This window comes from Dreissena polymorpha, chromosome 12, assembly GCF_020536995.1.
Source record: "Dreissena polymorpha isolate Duluth1 chromosome 12, UMN_Dpol_1.0, whole genome shotgun sequence".
In the NCBI taxonomy this organism is placed as follows: Eukaryota; Metazoa; Mollusca; class Bivalvia; order Myida; family Dreissenidae; genus Dreissena; species Dreissena polymorpha.
In genome coordinates this window covers 19,431,751-19,452,142 of record NC_068366.1, presented here as the reverse complement: position 1 = coordinate 19,452,142, position 20,392 = coordinate 19,431,751, and the positions used below count along the sequence as shown (strand labels likewise).

At 36.5% G+C, this 20,392-nt stretch overlaps 1 protein-coding gene across 1 annotated transcript in view; it reads right to left on the bottom strand.

The window, feature by feature from the left end:
- Positions 1–20,392, bottom strand: part of LOC127852419 (uncharacterized) — a 170,622-nt gene that overhangs the window by 132,561 nt on the left and 17,669 nt on the right. Inside the window, exons 4-21 of the mRNA XM_052386374.1 lie at positions 20,055–20,174; positions 19,232–19,420; positions 18,517–18,738; positions 17,561–17,716; positions 16,428–16,550; positions 15,690–15,881; positions 15,173–15,394; positions 14,247–14,402; positions 13,632–13,754; positions 12,790–12,981; positions 12,007–12,225; positions 10,414–10,587; positions 9,189–9,311; positions 8,484–8,625; positions 7,817–7,890; positions 7,502–7,644; positions 6,333–6,436; positions 4,647–4,777 (exon numbers count right to left, since the gene is read on the bottom strand). Coding sequence (XP_052242334.1) covers positions 4,647–4,777; positions 6,333–6,436; positions 7,502–7,644; positions 7,817–7,890; positions 8,484–8,625; positions 9,189–9,311; positions 10,414–10,587; positions 12,007–12,225; positions 12,790–12,981; positions 13,632–13,754; positions 14,247–14,402; positions 15,173–15,394; positions 15,690–15,881; positions 16,428–16,550; positions 17,561–17,716; positions 18,517–18,738; positions 19,232–19,420; positions 20,055–20,174 — 2,805 coding nt within the window. The remainder of the gene's footprint in view (positions 1–4,646; positions 4,778–6,332; positions 6,437–7,501; positions 7,645–7,816; positions 7,891–8,483; positions 8,626–9,188; positions 9,312–10,413; positions 10,588–12,006; positions 12,226–12,789; positions 12,982–13,631; positions 13,755–14,246; positions 14,403–15,172; positions 15,395–15,689; positions 15,882–16,427; positions 16,551–17,560; positions 17,717–18,516; positions 18,739–19,231; positions 19,421–20,054; positions 20,175–20,392) is intronic.

The window sequence follows — 20,392 nt, the reverse complement described above, 5'->3', positions numbered from 1 at the left end:
TATATATGATATTGTTTGAAATGTGTCGATTTCGATTCTACCAACAACTATAATACGTACAAAGTTGATATAGGTGACGACCACACTCAGTGGGCACACGGAGTAGAAACCGCACGAGTTAACGTCGGTAACAAAGGCGTTCAAACTGTAGGCAGTCGATGGATATGAAGCGGTAAGTTTGGATGTTGTTTTGACAACTCCTGAAACGAGGATTTTATTGGTTGATCATGTTGCGTCAACATTTCGTGTATAGACAATAAGCAATTACAATGAAACGTAAGTTCATACTCTCTGTATTATATCCTCTAGGTGTTCTCTTGTCCATTGCATGTTTTATATCATTCATGTGTTACCCATTTAAACTTGTATAGGTATTATGAAGTTAAAATAATAGGAAAATGAATTTCTCTGTATTGATGCTTATTTATTTAAAGCTTGTGTGATTGGCTCTCTGTCTCTCTCTATTGAACGCTTTTAATTCTTGCATTACATAAATTGCTTTCCCATTCATTCATGTAAAAGTTTATAATGCATTATTCGCAACACTTTACAAAGCGTATTTTTTACAGACGGACAAAGTGAGCGATTGCCATATAGCCCGATAGTAAATTAATGTAAAATTTTCTAGTATTGATATTACTTCCTGTTTATTGATAGAAAAATTAATTTGATCAATTCAGCGTTAACATGTTTTTCCCGTTGCGTTATTAATGATCACTACAGTGTTAAAATGTTTTACCCATTGCGTTATTAATGATTTATACAGCGTTAAAATGTTTTACCCGTTGCGTTATTAATGATCAATACAGCGTTAAAATGTTTTCCCCGTTGCGTTATTAATGATCAATACAGCGTTAACATGTTTTCCCCGTTGCGTTATTTATGATCAATACAGCCTTAAAATGTTTTACCCGTTGCGTTATTAATGATCAATGCAGCGTTAAAATGTTTTACCCGTTGCGTTATTAATGATCAATGCAGCGTTAAAATGTTTTACCCGTTGCGTTATTAATGATCAATGCAGCGTTAAAATGTTTTACCCGTTGCGTTATTAATGATCAATACAGCGTTAAAATGTTTACCCGTCGCGCTATTAATATCAAACATATTGGCGTATTGCGCTGTCAGGGAAAATTCCATGCTTGTGTAGAGGGCAGCGTTCGTGACGAGGTCAGCAACGCTAAATATCACAGTGCCCGCAGGTGTCTCTGACGTCACCGTCGTGGAACTACTCCTACATTCGGGAGTGGGCCCGCAATAATCTGAAACAGTTAATCCGAGTCTCGATCTGGGAAATCTGGGCTTAATTCTTGTGCTTTAATTGACGTCCTAGATTACCCTGTTCAGTCCACACAGCCTAATCAGGGACGACGTTTTCTGCCTTAACTGGATTTTCGTTAAGAAGAGACTTCGTATAAAATAAAAAAAATCCATAAAAGCGGAAAGTGTCGTCCCTGATTAGCATGTGCGGACTGCACAGGCTAATATGGGATGGCAATTTACGCACATGCATTTAGCCCAGATTTGCCATAAAGAAAATTTATTTTAATCATTCGATAGCTGCGTCTCTTCAGGGTCTGCGCTGTTTGCTTAAAGGAAATTCTGTAAATATAGAAATAAATATACTAGACATCCCTAATGTTCGAAATACATTGATCCAATTTAGAAGGATGGGAGAGTCCACTAGGCATAAATGGGTTAATGCAAAAATTAATGACAAACATCATTCTAACATGAAATGCCCAATACATGTTTTAGATGGTATTAAGAAATTTAATGATATGTGTTACTTTTTAGATTCAAAGGTAACCATCATATGGCAAGCTCAAGATGGAAATAAAAATAATGAATATAAAGCTTAATATTTACCGTATTTTGGTATGCACATGTTAAAAGTAATATCTGAATATACATGTATGCAAATCATATACTGAACTGTCTTACCTCTGAAATCCACAGTAAGGTATTCGCATATCTCATTCCGCCGCTCGTGGCCACATATTAGTATCTTGTACGTGGCGTTGGGCGTTTCGTACATATACGTCGTGAGGGACACATTGCCAAGCTGGTCTAAAAGACGACAATAGTAGTTTTCAAAGCAGAATGAAACACCCATGATAAGCAATAAAACTAATTTATAGCTTGGTTTTGTCTACTACACGAGGTTCGTAAATAAGTCAGCTCACAAACACACAGATGAGCAAGTACTTGTTTTTATCAAGCATTATTGATTCATCTTGTGGATGGGTATGCAAATAATCAGAGAACCGAGGATCTTAAGCAATCTAAGTAAAAACATTGCACCTTTAAACGAAGATTTTTAAAAGAATCATCCCATAAGGCTTGTAACTAATATATCGTATTAAATATACACACTTAACACAATTTTTGTTGTTCTTACATTTTGAACACGATTTAATCGTGGCATGAAGATTCAACAATAAGTATTGTTGAACTGTATATAATCATATTTTGTTGTAAGCCAGAACGTTATGTCTTTTTTTAAATTCTTTTGCGTTCACGTGAAAAGTACAGCCACTAAAAGTTGATCCACATAAATCATTTCTAGATGTAAATCATGCGTATTTTATTATGACAAGAGTGTAGTTAAATATGAAGGTTTAACAACAGGACAAGACGATTCTTTTTTAACAATAGTGACATAATTGTCACTGGTGTTGATCTAATTGTTGGAATATTATCAAACACATTATACTGAAATAGTTTCCACTGGGATCGCCTTTAAAGTAGGTCACGTCGCCCCCGCCCTGTTTAACGAACGTATACTCATATGTGAGATTCTCATTCTCAGCGTCTCGGTACATGCTGGAGAAAATGATGTCATGTTCACTTCCGGTCTTTACGTTCAGCGTTATGCTCTCTGCAAGATTACACGTTTATTAAAGTAACATTACTACTCAAAATCAACGAAAATTTCGTACAATATTTCGTAAAAATAATTGTTCCTTATGGCAATTGCCAAACTTTCAACGCCTGATGTGGTCTGGTAAAATAGATGTTTGTAGATACAAAATGCTCGTTTTTATTATTGTTTTGCATATTTAATTCCATTTTACTTTCCCACAACGATATCTATTCATACGACACATGAACACTAACATGGTACCATTTTAGTGTTCGTGTGTCGTATGAAAAGGCATATTCGCGGGAAATTAAAATGAAATTAATTGTGTCAAAAATAAATAAAAACGAGCATTTCGTATCTACAAAAATCTATGTAATCATACCACATCTAGCGTTGAAATTGTAGCTATTGCTATAAGGAACACTGATTGTTTAGGTGTTAACTTTATTTTACGAAATTTTCGTTGATCTTGAGCGTTATAGAGGCTTTAACCGACTATGTTCTAAGCGGACCGCATTAGTGTTTCCATTCTTTTCAGTATCTTATTCTACGGCCTGACTTCTAATCCACAAACGTCAACAATTATAGTTATCATGAAACGCTTGAATCCGCTTGATTAACGATGTTAGAAATCTTTCAGTATCGGACGGAAGTCATGTAAATATAAGAATATAGTACAATAAACGGATGATCCTTACTTAGCTTTGTCAATAAGTACAATTGCAATCAGAAGGGCAGAACAATTAAAATGGCAAAATATGTATACAATTAATAGCTTCATAACTATACCTCAAATCAAAAGAGACGGATAGTTACTGTTTAGTTGGTTACATGTTTTCATCCCAGTTGTTATTAGACCAGTATTTACGGAGAGATATCCCAAAAAGTACCCACATATCTATTTTTCCAATCTTCAAACGTACCATAACTTTCAGTGGGCATTGATTCGGCTTCATCAGAGACAAATCGGGAACGACGGCTTCCCAAAACTTCCCTCACAAGAGTCCGATATTACCCATGTTTTTTTAGCTTTAGCGACACTTTCTGGGCCATAATCGGGGTTGTGTAACTGTGTAACTATGAGTTAATAGATATTGCGATATACATACACAGACAATTCAGGCAATACATACTAGGTAAATTCCTATACGTCGGAGCCACGTTATGCACGGGATAGAACGAGAAGTTTCGGTTATCCTCGGCCCCATATCCGTCCCTGCATCGGATTGACACGTTGTACCACTGAGTCACGTTGTGGGTCATGCAGCCCGTGTGTTTCGGGCACGTGAAGTTTTCCCGCTTGTACCCGCATGGTGGGGTATACGGAGAGCCGGAGACGTTGCACTCTCGTTTGTACAGCGAATAAGCTTTGTAAAGCAAAAAGTTTTTTCATGAAGAAGACTTTCAAATATGACCAGTGCCTTTCATACATTAGTTTATATAAAGAAACATGTGTCGGGCATTATTAATTAAGCTAAATATGCTTGAATCAATTGATGTTTAAACAAAAAACGTACTTATTAAAGAACTTAGTGTGTCTTCATCGTAGACTCGCTTTGAAGTTACTGTAGGACTTTTACAGCAAACTTCATAAAGCGAATAAAATCGAGAATACTTTAATATAATAATTGAACAGTTTTATTCATTGAATTAAAATATGCATTTCGCGTCAACATAATGAAAAAAAACTAGTCCATAGTCGATAGTTAGTACTTAAGTCACAATAATAAATTCAATGTCTGTTACAATTGTTTCACATAAAACAATGACTGAAACTCACAGTTCCATCTTTTCGGATTGTTTGGATCCTCTTTCAGTTCAAACAGTTCCATGTCGTTCTCACCCCACTGATCGAACACGTATTCAATCCAGCAAGTGGAGTTGTCCTCAAGCGCATGGCCGTCCGCAGGCCTTCAATTACAAAAGCGCAATAATAACCTCTACATAAATATGTTACTTGGTACGAACAAGTGAATCAAATCAGTTCAGCTTTACAAAGTACTAACAAACGTCTATCTCGTTATGAAAAAAGAACACCATGTGAAACTTTAAACCCTTGTATTTTGAAGGTTACTTTTATTGTGTTTTTTTAATATAAAAATTTGATGTGTAATTTATCAATCGTTATTAATAAATTTCACATTGTGACAATATGCCTGTATCATTATAATGAAAATATATTTTAATTGAAATGTTGTAAAAAGTAATTCTTTTTTCTTTTCAAAATTGTTTCCACTAAATTTCATCATTCAAATTCTAAATCAAGATATTTCGAGGCGTTTAGGGTTTTAGTTCCATAACACTTATTTCCGTTTTATTAAACTCATCATTCATTTTATCTGATTGATCTATAAAACCTGTTGTGTTGCTCTTTTTGAAAAATGTCGTTATTTACCGTTCTACTTTGTATTCACGTTTATCTATTCATATCATTTTGTTTCACTAGTTTCATTACTAAAACGTTTAATTTTTCTATGTTTAAATGTGTTAAATAGTAATAAATAATAAAAGTATTAAATATTTAGTGTTGTCTCCCTTTTTCTAAATAGTGTTCTTGAATTACTTAACATACAATTTAATCATTCTTTGTTTAAAATTACAATATCAATATAATTAAAAAAACACAACATTTTTATTATAAAGAAGCATCCTTTTTAGGAAGATGTGCCAAAATTCAGCTTCATATATGAAGAAACAAACGGATATAGTATTGCACGAATACAATTAGCACCGCCCCGTCCCCTCTATTTTTTTCTAATGATTTCTTTTTAAACCGTGTAAAGCGCATGCGCGGAAAACTGATATTGGAGTGTGCTATCTATAAAAAAAACATTCAAAAGTGTATATAGAGGTAGACAGTAAGTTATAATAGTTTATTTTCATCCAGGTTTCTTCTGTTGTGTCACTGTATTATATGAGTCGCGTTCTCAGATAACTGGGCTTAATGTATGTGCGTAAAGTGTCGTCCCATATTAGCCTGTGCAGTCCGCACAGGCTATTAAGGGACGACACTTTCCGACTAAATTGCATTTTTGCTAAGGAGAGACTTCATTTCAATGAAAAATGTCATTAAAGCGGAAAGTGTCGTCCCTGATTAGCCTGTGCGGACTGCACAGGTTAATCTGGGACGACACTTACGCACATGCATTATGCCCAGTTTTCTCAGAACACGACACATATTTTAGCTTTTGACATTCCAACCTTAAATAGTGAGATTTCGAACAGTGAAGTACACACGTAAAGTTTTCTGGCTCCAATTGTTATATTTTGATTTGCGTCGCTTACTTTAAACACAGTTCTGCCTGCATAAAAGGAAAGATTTTCATATGAAATATTGACAACACTCATAAGGAAAGTGTTGCACCCAAGTACTTTTATCAGCGAGTATCATTCTACAGTAATAGCTATCCTATAATTGTTGTATGGCTTTTTCTGATCACAATATTGAAAAGCCGCATCCACATACCTGTCGTAGTTGTAGTCATACACTTCAAGGTTGTGGAGCAACGTCTCAGCGTCCGTATCCTCGTGCAGTTTTTTCTGGGCTGGTAAGCTGCTAATCCGGGGTTTCTGAAAGTTCAGATTTTTTATCAGAACCCAATGTATAGGCCGTAAAACGATAATCGTTCAGAAGGACACTGCACAGATTGTTGTTGTCTTGCAGCAAAAAATCCCATTAATTGTAAAACTGCAAAACAACAGTTGTTTTCCTGCAAAACTCCTTATTTATTTATTATGTATTCTTCTATCTGCATAAGATAATAGTACAACCATAGATAAGTAAGGATATAAGATGACCATTTTTATATGTCGATCAGCGCCTTGTTATAGGCTTCCGTTGTGTGTATTCCAGATAGCTTTTACTTTCAGATCGATACATGATGATAACAAAATATATACTTTCTTTTGACAAAGCATGATGGATTACAATTGATATAATGATACATTTCCTTGCCATAAGTTCTTTGAAATACCTTTAATGGTAATGCAATTATCATATGATCATGATCTACAACAATGCGTTTTCAAAGTATATCGAATTTCTGATATATACGTTATTTTGTTCACTTCTGTATGCGGCGGATTGATGAAAGTGCACAGAAAATTCAACTTTATTTTTTTTATTCCACGGAATCAATGTATATTCCTCTTTTGTCCTTTCGAATGTAGTATTTCGAAATAGTTTGTTTTGTTTTCCTGTATAAAATCCATTTAGGATTTGCATTGAAGCAGTTTGTGGTTATTTCCTATATATCCGATGTGTGTCTGCAACATTTAATTGGAGACTACGGTGGAACATGAATCGTTAGGGTGTCTTTGTGTAATGCGCTTTTGTTAAATTTCACTACCGAAACCCAGTTTTCTGAGAGTATCAGCATTCACACAAATTGCATTTTCATATTGTAAGAATTACACCACATATCTTGGTATTATATTGTTCTGAAGAGCACATACTTATCTTTAAATCCATAATATGCTGTCACAATCGAACATAATAAAATGCTTGACACATGACTTGAACGTTGGCAATGTATAATTGGACACGATTTGTGAAACTTACAGTTAATGTATAAACTTTAATTAAATACTTGTTACAAATATCTTAGATCCAGTATTTTAGTTGTTCGCACTTACCCAGTTCGTATACCAAATGGTGACATCCATTTGACACGTGGTGGTGTAGCATGACTCGGAGTTGGCCACTGTTACAGTCTCTATATAGTGTCTGGTCGGCCACGATGGCCAGATACTGATGTTCTGCGTCAAGTAGATATCACCTGAAATAATATCACAATATAATCGGCAAATTATGCGTTTAGTCCGAATGCTCTTTGCGATCATTGTGTCCACAGGTGTCGCTATCAAAATGTTAGAATGCTCAATATTAATTGTTTAGTACAATATAACGTTGTTGGTGAAATTATTCAATGTATTCAATGTTGGTCCTACCCGTTAAAGGGTTGATTGTTGATTCAATAAATCCACCATTATCCAGCGTCCACGTCAGATTTGACCAAGTATTCCTGAAAGGGACCATATTATAAATGTCTACACATGCTTTATCCCGTATTTTATTTAATTTCTTGTTAAACTAAGTAACATTAATGATACATGCTCCATCTTTTCTGTATATTATAACATGTACGGTCGTTCATAAAAAAAGTTTTTCATAAGAAGACAAAAGAGGCGAAATGAAATTCAAATTACATGCCTGCATATGGAGACTGAAATAACATATATTAAATATTTTGGTTATTATTTTAACTAAAAACAATGCTTCATTTTGTTGAAGATGCTATATGCATATTTGAATGGAGATAATTGTAGTCGCGTTGTTAGTAATAAATATCGATATATACAATAAATTAGGCATTCCAAAAGGAAGAATAATGGAGAAAAAAACACGAAAACCTAGGAATTAGATTTCATATCACACGTTATAAAACATTTGTCAAAAGAAAGAACTTAACAAACGAGAAAAGAAGCATAAGCAAATCATTCGTATACCAAGCGTTTTAGAAGAAACTTAAACAAGAAAAAAGACAGTACAATTTGTGGAAATCACTAAAAAAAGGCAACAAAACATAGGTAAATGTAACAAGAAATAAAACCTTACCTGAAGTTGGGGAAGTGGTAGGTGGGTTGTGGGTAGATCATCTGGAACAGGGATGTGTTGTCACTGTGTCCATAGATGGCATGGGTATCCTTGAGGTCAAGTATTTTCTGGTCCGTGCAGTTCGGAGTCTGGTAACACGCCCCTGAATGCATTTAATAAAAAAATATGAGCCGCTTCGTGCGAAATTTGTATTATGTTGTTTGCAGCCAGCGTAGCTCCATACCAGCCTGTGTATTTGCGCACGGTCTGGCCACGTCCACTTAGAATCAAGCGTGGTGTCATTTCAGGACATTACGACTCAAAATCAGAGGTATTGCTGGAGCCACTGTGTTCGGATATTTCCTTTAGTCGATTTTCGCTCGACATGGCTACTAATGTTATAAATGAAATCATGTATGAGAGTGGATAGACATTAACGTTTATATTTACATGTTTTCATTTGTATATTATACGTTTGAGTATTACGTAAAGTTTTCAAACACGAGCAAAAGATCACGAAATCAGCCTCTTGTGGGGTGTATTGTTGCTGTAAAATGAAATATACTGTCATAACCTGATCGAATCCTTAAACTATTTTTTTTGCTCAAACCCAAGTTAGCTTCATGAGGAAAGACTGGGGTTCTATTTTAATAACAGTTGAGCACTCTACCAACGAAACACGCCGTTTTTGCTGATTATTTATGTGCGGTGATCGGTAAAACTTACACAGTGTTATGTTGAATGTGTCACAGTTAATAAACTGTCGACGATTTCGGACGCACAGCCTCATGTCGAATGTGTAGGAAAATTCAAACTCGAGTGTTTTATTGACTTTAACAAAGCCATTGCCTGAAAAGATACAAAACACATTTAAAACGATAAATTTAGATGGGGACACATTTGCTAATATAATCAAGTAAATATGCCTGATCTGTTCTGAAAAATCGCTTTTACGGTGTGTGTTCTATTGCAGCGATGCTTTCGTAGTTAGTGAAATACTACGAAAAGATAGCATTATAGTCATAAGCGTTGCACAGTTTAGGGTGCAGGATCAGGTGACTTTGTTGGATTTTCCCAATTAAACGTTATTATATGTAATACCCCCCGAAAGGGCTCCTTTTTTCCAATTTACTTTTTAAAAACAATTTTTTTCTTAAGAATTTCAACTAGTGCACAAAAGACATATTTTTATGCTGCTAATGGCAACGTGAAGTACATCAGAATTAATTTATTTAATGAGCCTGTGCTCTTGTTCAAAATTCCATGTTTACTGCACGACTATGCGTCACTCAAGGTGAAATGTTGTCACCGATTTCACACGTATTCAAGAATTTATCCTTATACCTTAAGATATCGGCACAAACTGCAAGAAAACCTGTCTTTTATGCACTAAAGGTTTAAAAAAAAAAATAAGTGTTTAACGGTGTGTTTTCATTTTGTCTAGCCCGTGTGTAACCCAGTGAAAACCCCTTTGATTCTGCACCCTGATATATAACAACTATAAGTTTTAAATACTTGATAAATAAACATGGTCAGTATGTTTTTTTTTCCACATACTGTGTACACATCTTTCAGCAAGTGACTCGTTTCATATTTAAACTTATAAATAATACTTTGGTTATCACAAATGATTATTGTTATCTTTAAAGTTGGTCATAAATAAACCAATCATAAATATATTTAAAATATCTAAAACAGCTAAAAAAACATGCTGTTTATCGGAAACAAACATTATATTGACAACCATGGAACTGCACCAAAAGGCAAGACATGCTCAATACACATTCATCTTTCAGCGAAGTCTCCAATAAAATGCTCCGAAAAGTGGCACGCACACACAAACAGGATATAGAAAATAACCACACATGGCATATCTGCGATTCCTTATCTTATTTTATACCAGAATTAAAATGAGGATGTACAATTCCAAGAAAAAACAAAATCTACATACTAGTGTCCAATACGAACAGGATATTTTCGTGTATCCAAGACGGTCGCGGTGGTCGGTCCGTGTAGTAGAATATCTCGTCATTATCGTCGGATTCGTTAACCGGGTTAGAGATAATCTTGTTGATGATGGTGTCCTTGTAGGAATTGTTCTGGAATACGACGATGTTATTTCCGTCTGTAAGAAAAGAATCACTTAAAATTGAGTTGCGCTCAGGGAAAACGGGCCGGAACGCACAGGCTAATCAGGGCCGACACGGGTCGGTACGCACAGGCTTATCAGGGACGACACGGGCCGGTACGCACAGGCTAATCAGGGACGACACGGGCCGGTACGCACAGGCTAATCAGGGACAGCACTAGCCGGTACGCACAGGCTAATCAGGGACAGCACTGGCCGGTACGCACAGGCTAATCAGGGACAGCACTGGTCGGTACGCACAGGCTAATCAGGAACAGCACTGGCCGGTACGCACAGGCTAATCAGGGACAGCACTGGCCGGTACGCACAGGCTAATCAGGGACAGCACTGGCCGGTACGCACAGGCTAATCAGGGACAGCACTGGCCGGTACGCACAGGCTAATCAGGGACAGCACTGGTCGATACGCACAGGCTAATCAGGAACAGCACTGGCCGGTACGCACAGGCTAATCAGGGACAGCACTGGCCGGTACGCACAGGCTAATCAGGGACAGCACTGGTCGGTACGCACAGGCTAATCAGGGACAGCACTGGCCGGTACGCACAGGCTAATCAGGGACAGCACTGGTCGGTACGCACAGGCTAATCAGGGACAGCACTGGTCGGTACGCACAGGCTAATCAGGGACAGCACTGGCCGGTACGCACAGGCTAATCAGGGACAGCACTGGCCTGTACGCACAGGCTAATAAGGGACAGCACTTCCCGCATAAACTGGATTCGCTAAAAAAATCTCTCTTTAAACGCAAAATTCAACAAAAGCGGAAAGTGTCGTCCTTGATTAGCCTGTGCGAAATGAACAGGCTAATCTATGATGGCCATTTACGCTCACGAATTAAGCCCCGCTTATCCTGAGCAAGGCTCAATTACAATGTTACATATCACCTTATTCATTATTCATTCAGCCTTTTATCCTCGGAATCATTGTACAAGGTAACTGTTCTGAAACATTGAATGAACAAGTGTAAAATGTCGTGTTCATTTACTCTATTATATCATTCAACAGGATAAGGCTAGTATAATTGAATGTTGAAACAATAAAACATGTTCACATTCGATCGCTGTATCTGTACATGTAGTAACTGGCGCATACCTTGTCAGAATTAGCAAGAAACATATTAATGAGACAAGTCCTTACTCAAAAGGTTCACTAGTTGAAATGTTTTAAAGATTGTACATGTGAATCTCTGACAGCAATACGTTTTGGTGACTCAAACAATCCGAAGGTCGAAAGGACGGACGGTTTAACGAAGAGAATAAACGACACACCCTGCTCTCATAGCGGAGGCCATTATTGAAATTTTATGTTTCCATAGGAGAACTCCCGTTGGCAGCCAAGCGCCTTTTTATGAAAAACTAGCAATTGAAAACAGTTTTACTGCTTAACTTACTTACCGTCATACTTGAACGGTGGTATAATATCCGTGTAGAAATACAGAGACGGTGTGCGCACGGCGTGCCCAGTGGTGAATTGAGAGAAGCTATTGTAGTTTGTCTTGACGCAGTCCACGGTATAATTGTACGTCTCAGCTTCGTTGACGCAGAAGTCGCTGATATAGCACGGCTCACAGAGAGGCTTCAGGCAGGTCTTCTTGTGCACATCGTGGGCTGGCTCTAGAAGACCGGTAAAGCTGTTCAGTTTAAGGTTACCAGCGAAATACTATGCATGTTTTCATTAAAACTGTACGGGCAGTAGAGACAAAAACGTTTCATTCAATGTAACATTGTTATAAACTTAACTTTTTTCTGAAATTTTTGCACATTTTTTTTGTCTCTCACTTTTCTCACGTTAAGTGTATACAAATCGTTTCAAATCACCGTTCCATAAAGGTGCATTTTGTATACTGATTTCGTGATGATTTAAATAAAATGTAATGGAAAGTCCATTGTAGATTTTGACATAAAGAATATCTTAAAACAAATTTCAACACAGTTGTTTTGTAACATTTAAAGTTTCTTGTTCAATATCCTCCCTTCCTTATATACAAATGTAGCCGTACCTTTAAAAAGGATATTTGTAGAAATAAAATCGCATGCACAGAGGCATAGAACTTGTGGACGCCATACTTATACCCGTTTACCAATTTGAATAGCGACGACAAGAAAGCAAAACAATTGCCAACAGCCAGTTTGTGTAAGAAACCACAATAGAAACTGAATTATTAAAACACAAAATACCATCAATATAGAAGAAGTTGTAGGTGTCAGTAACAACGCAGCTATCACAAACGTGAGTCTCGGCGCACGTGTACACCGAGAAGCACTGATACGTGATGTCGCACGTGCCCGTAACGTTCCATAGCAACTTGTCGCGGTCCGTGTTCTCGTGCAGACGAACGATAGACGGGTTGTTCGTAATGGAGGTGTAATCTAAAACAGAAATGTAATTTTCGACTGCGGTCTTATTGTTGAGTTCAACACCTATTTAACATCATATGCTACAGTGCAGACTTTACAACTGTACGTTTACACGCACGTATAAACATTCAATCACATGTGCGTTGTCACGCCGGACACTTGTCTTCCCGACACAGTCCAGAGGTCAATTCGGGCGTCTGTGTTCTCTTGCAATGACATCGTATGCGGGACACTTGTAACCGTAATTTAGAATAGGAATAATTGATACGTTTCAATCGTCATACGTATATGGCAAATGACGAACTTTTAACAATTAATTATTAACCAAACCTTTAAACAAAACAAAACAGGTTTTCAGAATATGTTTTCTCAATACGATTCAACATGTTCTAGAAGTGATGCAAATTAAAAAACATCGAGAAGTCGCTAAACAAACAAATATAATTATGCTGTCGACATTAATATGCATGTAGTTATTAATAACACATAAGCAGTTATTAATGTACTAATAGATCAGTCCATGTAACATGTTACCAAGTTCCGTAATAAACACGTCTAGACGAAACACGTGTAACAGCCGTGTATTTAAACGTAGAATTAGATATAAAGGATTTTTTCAACGGACACAATCTTGTTCGTTTAAATAAATGCGGTGCACGTACAAATTGTTATATTCAGCGTTTGGCACGTTTTCTGATGACGTCTGTTCTCAGCGCACATGACCATGCTCATGGAGGTAGCAGTCTCCGAGGTCAATGCTGACGTCACTTTGATTTCACCAGTGGCTGCAAACAAACAACGTGTGCTTTTAAATTAAACACGAGTTGATTTAGCAAATTGATACGCTAAATATTGACATTAAATGGTTTTCTAATTTAAATATAAACACAATAAAACGCAAGCGGCGTCAGAATGAGCGCTATCATGGGCATCACGTGATCTGTTATTGATGACAAGTGGCCAAATGATTTAAAATCGTTGAAGCCCACAAACCTCAACTAACGAATCAGTGTTGGAAATATTATTATCGTATTCATTTGTAATAAGTTGCAATTTTCAGCATAAGAGACGATACATCAACCAATTTATTTTTCGTATCCTATTCATAACCAGTTACTCATAGTCAATATGGTCTACACAAACCGGACGATAATGTTTTTACATATATTACCGAAAGCACAGAACGCGTGTGTTGCATTAATCATAAATACACAATTAAATGAAATATGTAACGCTTATACCACATGAAGAACAATTATAAACAAAACACAACCTACCTCGAACGACGGTTAGCCACGCGGGGTTGTCACCGGAACTACGCCAAAAAACGGGTACATCGTTGTCGTCTGTAGTCTCCTCGGGGTTGGAGAATATCCTATTGACCATCTGACCTGTGCCCGGAATGCTTTTGCCGATGTTTATGGAGTTGCCAACTATACAACATTCAAGCTTTATACTATAATACGTGTTATATGCAACAAGCACGGACTTTAAAAAAATAAAGTTAAACGTTGGTTGTGTAGTTGTATGGCGTGTTTGAAGATGGCCTACACGAGATCACATCAGAAAAAACAATAAAAAGGCGTCAAATGTCACGCGTGTTGTCCTTTTTTTGTTCTGAAGGATACCTTTTTTCTAGTTTTCGTGTTAGCGAATTTAAAGATAATCAACATGACAACCTGTCAGAAAACGATTGTCAGAACGACAAAAAGGTCGACAAATGGCAATATTGTCGTATAAACGCTATTTCTTTTTGTTGTTCAGCCAACAGGCAAGGACGATATTGCACAACTCAGTAACCATACATATTATTACAAAGACAAGTGTTGTTCACCGTTTGATTTGCAGTGCATAGTTATATGCCTTCAATAATATAGTGACCAAAAGTTTGTTATATTGAGCCGACTTTATCATAACAATATAGTGAGTAATTTGTGAAAGCATGTAGACAAGTTCCAATGTGAGTGAATTCTCAAGTGTAGAAACCCACCTACTGATTTATTGCTTCTAGCCTATCAGGAATATATAGTATACGATCGTTAGGAATTTTCAAATGCTATTCTGTCAATCTGCTTATCTAAACAAACGGCAAGATTTAACACAGAAAACTTGTTTGGTAGTATAAGCATTCCGAACCATTTCTGATCATTCAATCGCATTTAATGTTTAATATGATAATGCATTTCAGCGTATCAAAACTTACGGCTGGAATCGAACGCAAAAGGCGGATTGACATCAGCGAAAAACGACAAAGAGACCGTTTTCGTAGCGGTTCCAGACGTGAAGCCAGAGTAGCCGAAGGTGTTGGTTCGGACACACGACACTGTGTAGTTGTAGGTCTCCCCTCGGTTGGCACAGTAATTACCTACGCTGCACGTGTCGCATAAGGGAGTGAGGCATTTCTTTTTGTGCACTGCATGAGTACCTGTTTGTTGGTAAGGAAATGAACGAAGACTCAAGATATGTTATTAATCGTCAACGCTGAACTTTATTTTCGATTTTCAAAGATTCGATGTCCTCCCTCCTTATATACAAATTCAGCATTACCTTTCAAAATGATATTCGAAAAAAAAAACACACACGTGCACAGAGTCATAGAACTTTGGGACATCGTTATACCCGTTTACCAGTTTGAATAGCGACGACACGAAAACAAAATAATTGCAAACAGCCTGTATCTGTAAGAACCCACAATAGAAACTGAATAATTAAACAAATACCATCAACATAGAAGAAGTTGTAGGTGTCAGTTACAGCGCAGCTATCGCAGACGTGAGATTGGGCGCAGGTGTACACCGAGAAGCACTGGTACGAGATGTCGCATGTGCCCGTGATGGTCCAAAGCAGCTTATCGATGTCAGTGTTTTCGTGCAGACTATCGTTAGACGGATTGTTCGTAATGGACATGTGATCTAAAACAGAATAAGTATTTGAGACTTTGGTCTAATCGTTGGGTTAAACACCTTTTTACCGCCTCGGTCTTACGCTGTTGCTACTGTGCAGATTTAACAACTGCACGTTTACACGCACGTATAAACATTGAATCAAATGTGCTTGGTATCGTACGTGGCAGACACAGTCCCGTCCGGGCGTCTGTATTCTCGTGAAATGACGTCGTATGCTGAACACTGGTCACCGTGTTGTAATATAGGAACAATTGACACGTTTAAATCTTCATATGTATATGGCAAATGACGAACTTCTAATAATCAATTATAAACCAAAAATAAACAAAACAAAACAGGTGTTCAAAATGTTCTGGAAGTGATGCAAATGAAAAATGAGTCGTTAAACAAACACATGTATAGTAGCGACATTAATATGCATGTCATTATTAATAACACGTCTTGACGAAACACGGGTAAAATCCGTGTATAAAAAATAAGAAGTAGAGATAAAGGCTATTTTAAACAGTCGCAAGACTATCGTGTGATTATAAATAAATGCAGTGCGCTAACAAATTTGGATAGTCAGTGTATGGCACGTTGTCTGATGACGTCTGTTCTCAGCGCACATGACAATGCTCATGGAGGTAGCAGTCTCCGAGGTCAATGATGACGTCACCTTGATTTCACCAGTTGCTGCAAACAAACAACGTAAGCAATACAATTAAAAACGAGATTTGATACGCTAAATACTGACATTGAATGTTTTTATTATTTAAATATAAACACAATGAAACGATAGCGGCGTCAGAATGAGCGCTATCATAAGCATCACATGATCCTTTATTGAAGACACGTTGCCAAATTCCAGAAAACCTGAGTCATGCATAACAATTATACACGTAAACAAACATGACGAAAACTTAGGTCTTTGTCTTGGATATCGGAATGAAAGGTAGACCTGTTTGTCTTGAATCAGATTAATATGTAGACCGATTTATGGGAGCTTGAACCCCATATTTGCTGCTTCTATATTAAGAACGCATGTAAATGTTTATGTAGAACATATTTATACCATCCGTTTTATCGTGTGGTTTTAAGTTAAAAGTTATTTCGATTAAACGGAATATATTGTTGTGGTGGCTTTGCAATTTTGCACTTGCTGCACGCGATACCGCTATCAAGCATACACTATAAAGGAAGCGTCTTTGTTCTCTGTTTTAATTTCGGAATATAACATCATAGCAATCATTTCCCCGAAAGTCGAATAGCTATATAATTGGAAAATCTTTTTTTTTTCAAATTGCTTAAATCTGTTTTCAAAAGACCCAAATTCGAATGTTCAATTAGATAAATACAAATAGAAGGAATCATCATTTGACATGTTTTGCAATTGCAGATATTTAATCGTTAAATCCCACGAACGTCAGCTAACGAATAAAACATCAGTGTTGGCAATATAATTGTCGTATTTATATATAATTAGTGGTAGTTTTCAGCATTAGAGACGAGAAATACACTTACTTTTTTTTCAAATCCTATTTATAACTTGTTACTCATAGTCACACAGACCGAACGATAATGTTTTTACATATGTTACCGAAAGCACGGAACGCATGTTTTGCATTAAAGATAAATACACAATGAAATGAAATATGGAACGCCTATACCACATGAAGCACAATTATCAACAAATCACAGCCTACCTCGAACGACGGTTAGCCACGCAGGGTTGTCACCGGAACTACGCCAAAAAACGGGTACATCGTTGTCATCTGTGGTCTCCTCCGGATTGGAGAAGATCCTATTGACCATCTGACCTGTGCCCGGAATGCCTTTGCCAATGTTTATGGAGTTGCCAACTAAACAACATTCAATCATTATACTATCATATACGCAACAAGCACAACCTTTATACAAACTGTTAAACGTTTACGTCTAGATGGAAAATGGTTTAAAATTGAGAGGGTCATAAATACTCGTATATACAAAACATGCACAGACTTTATACAAACTGTTAAACGTTTACGTCTAGTTATATACAGCCTTTATACAAACTGTTAAACGTTTACGTCTAGTTGGAAAATGGTTTAAAATTTAGAGGGTCGTAAATACTAGTATATACAAAACATGCACCGACTTTATACAAACTGTTAAACGTTTACGTCTAGATGGAAAATGGTATATACGCAACACGCACAGACTTTATACAAAATGTTAAACGTTTGCGTCTAGTTGTATAATGGTTTAAAGTTCAGATGGTCGTAGTTAGCCCCAACCCAACACAGATTCAATCAACGTGTATTGTACTAGTATATAACAAACGAGCATTTATAAAAACGGTTAAACGTATACGTGAAATGGTGTAATGGTTTAAAGCCCAGCTGAACCCAGTGGTGCGAAACAACATTCATATTTTATGCAATAAATTTAGAACATTTTAAGATTAAATATATTGCACACCGATAGTGAATAGATTAATAATTTTTAAAAACACTGGGGATTTGTTTGTAGTTCAATTATATTAAAGCATGAAATAACAAAAATAATAATTAATAATTGTAAACAGAACAGGGTTTCATTCAATCATTTATTTATGTATAATGTATTTATTTATGTATTAATGTGTTCAATATGATAATGCATGTCAGCGTCAACTTACTACTGGAATCGTACGCAAAAGGCGGATTGACATCAGCGAAAAACGACAGGGAGACCGTTTTCGTAGCGGTTCCAGAAGTGAAGCCAGAGTAGCCGAAGGTGTTGGTTCGGACACACGACACTGTGTAGGTGTAGGTCTCCCCTCGGTTGGCACAGTAATTACCTACGCTGCACGTGTCGCATAAGGGAGTGAGGCATTCCTTTTTGTACACGGTATGAGTACCTGTTTGATGGTAAGAAAATGAATGAAGACTCAAAAATGTTATTGTTCGACAACGAGGAACGTGATCTTTGAGTTTTAAGATTCCGTTCGATGTATTAAAATATGAATTGTTTCTGTCCAATAACATTTAACCAGTTTCTACGCATAGCATATTCTTAGAAACTTTACCTTTATAATGGTGGCGTGTTAAACCGATATATAGCTTTTACAGCTTTATAACATAAATGGACGTTGGGGATACGATTTGTAAATATTGACAAACAGAAACGGTTCTTTTGTTTTAAATATTTCGATTTCATGCGCACGAGATTTGTGGAATGTGGATGCTGAAATGGATATAGTCAAAAGCGCTATGATACAATACATGTAAATAATGATGCGCATTCAATTTATAATTTTAAAAATAATTAAACCAGAAACAAACTATACAATGACCTTAAACTTGTTTATGTTAAAATCAGACTAGTTATTGAATATCGCAGATAAATAGTACCACTCATTGCGAAGAAGTTCTGTGTATTGCTGACTGTACACGAGTTGCAGTCTTCTTGGGCAGAGCACGTGAATCCTCCGCACGTGTACGAGATGTCACACTTCGCTGTGATAGTCCACAGATTCTTTAGCGCGTCTGTGTTCTCGTGCAGGGACGTTATGGCCGGTGAGTTGCTAACGTAGCTGTCATCTAAATGAACAAATTGATATGTCCACTTAAGTAAAACCCATACATATCAATACATAATTATAGAAACTCGGTCCTTATCATTACGCGTTCATTTGCTAACAGTTCGTTATAATGAAGTAAGTGACAATGCTTGTAAAGTGTATTTGCATAATGCATGTATCACTCATTCGAACAATAAAAACACAATTACATTTAAAAAAAAAATATGCGAATTTTAATTTTAATATATTTGTTTATTTTTTATCATGCTTTCTATATAGTACTCGAGCTCACAAGCCCAAATATGTACAGAATGGTTATGTCATGATATTTAATGCCTACCCAAAGATATCATACAATTATTAAACAAATATGCGGATCAGAGTGCTTTTCCATGCATGGTTTCATACTTCCTAGCTTTTGTAAAAGCATTTACTTCCATTCATCGAACATTACAAACACAACAATGCGCACTTCGGAAAATCATAGACAACATACATAATCACAATATGACCTGGCTAAACAAATGGAAATTGAGTGATCTGTACAAGACTTTGAAAATATTATTATATAAAATCCTAAGCTAAAATATATTTAAGGCGGGGAGCAGTTGCGAATTTACATACATGTATATTAAAACGGTATGAGAACTTACACACTGTGATGCTCAACGTCTCACATTTCGTCTTAGATCGTCGGTTCCGGGCGCAATACACTATACTGTATGTACCCGCAGAGGTCGAAACACTGCTGGTCACTTGGATATTGCCATTTGCTGATCAAGAAAGCGATTAGCATTTGATTCGTGGTTAACGCCGAAACGATCGGGTAAACTTATATTGAGTGATGATTGACTAATTTAATCAAATAATCAATAAGTTAATTCATGTAATACGCGCATTCTTCGATCGATAAATACACGATATATAAATATGATAAGTTTCTTAAATATATACATATAAATACATATAAATATTTATTTATTTATTTATT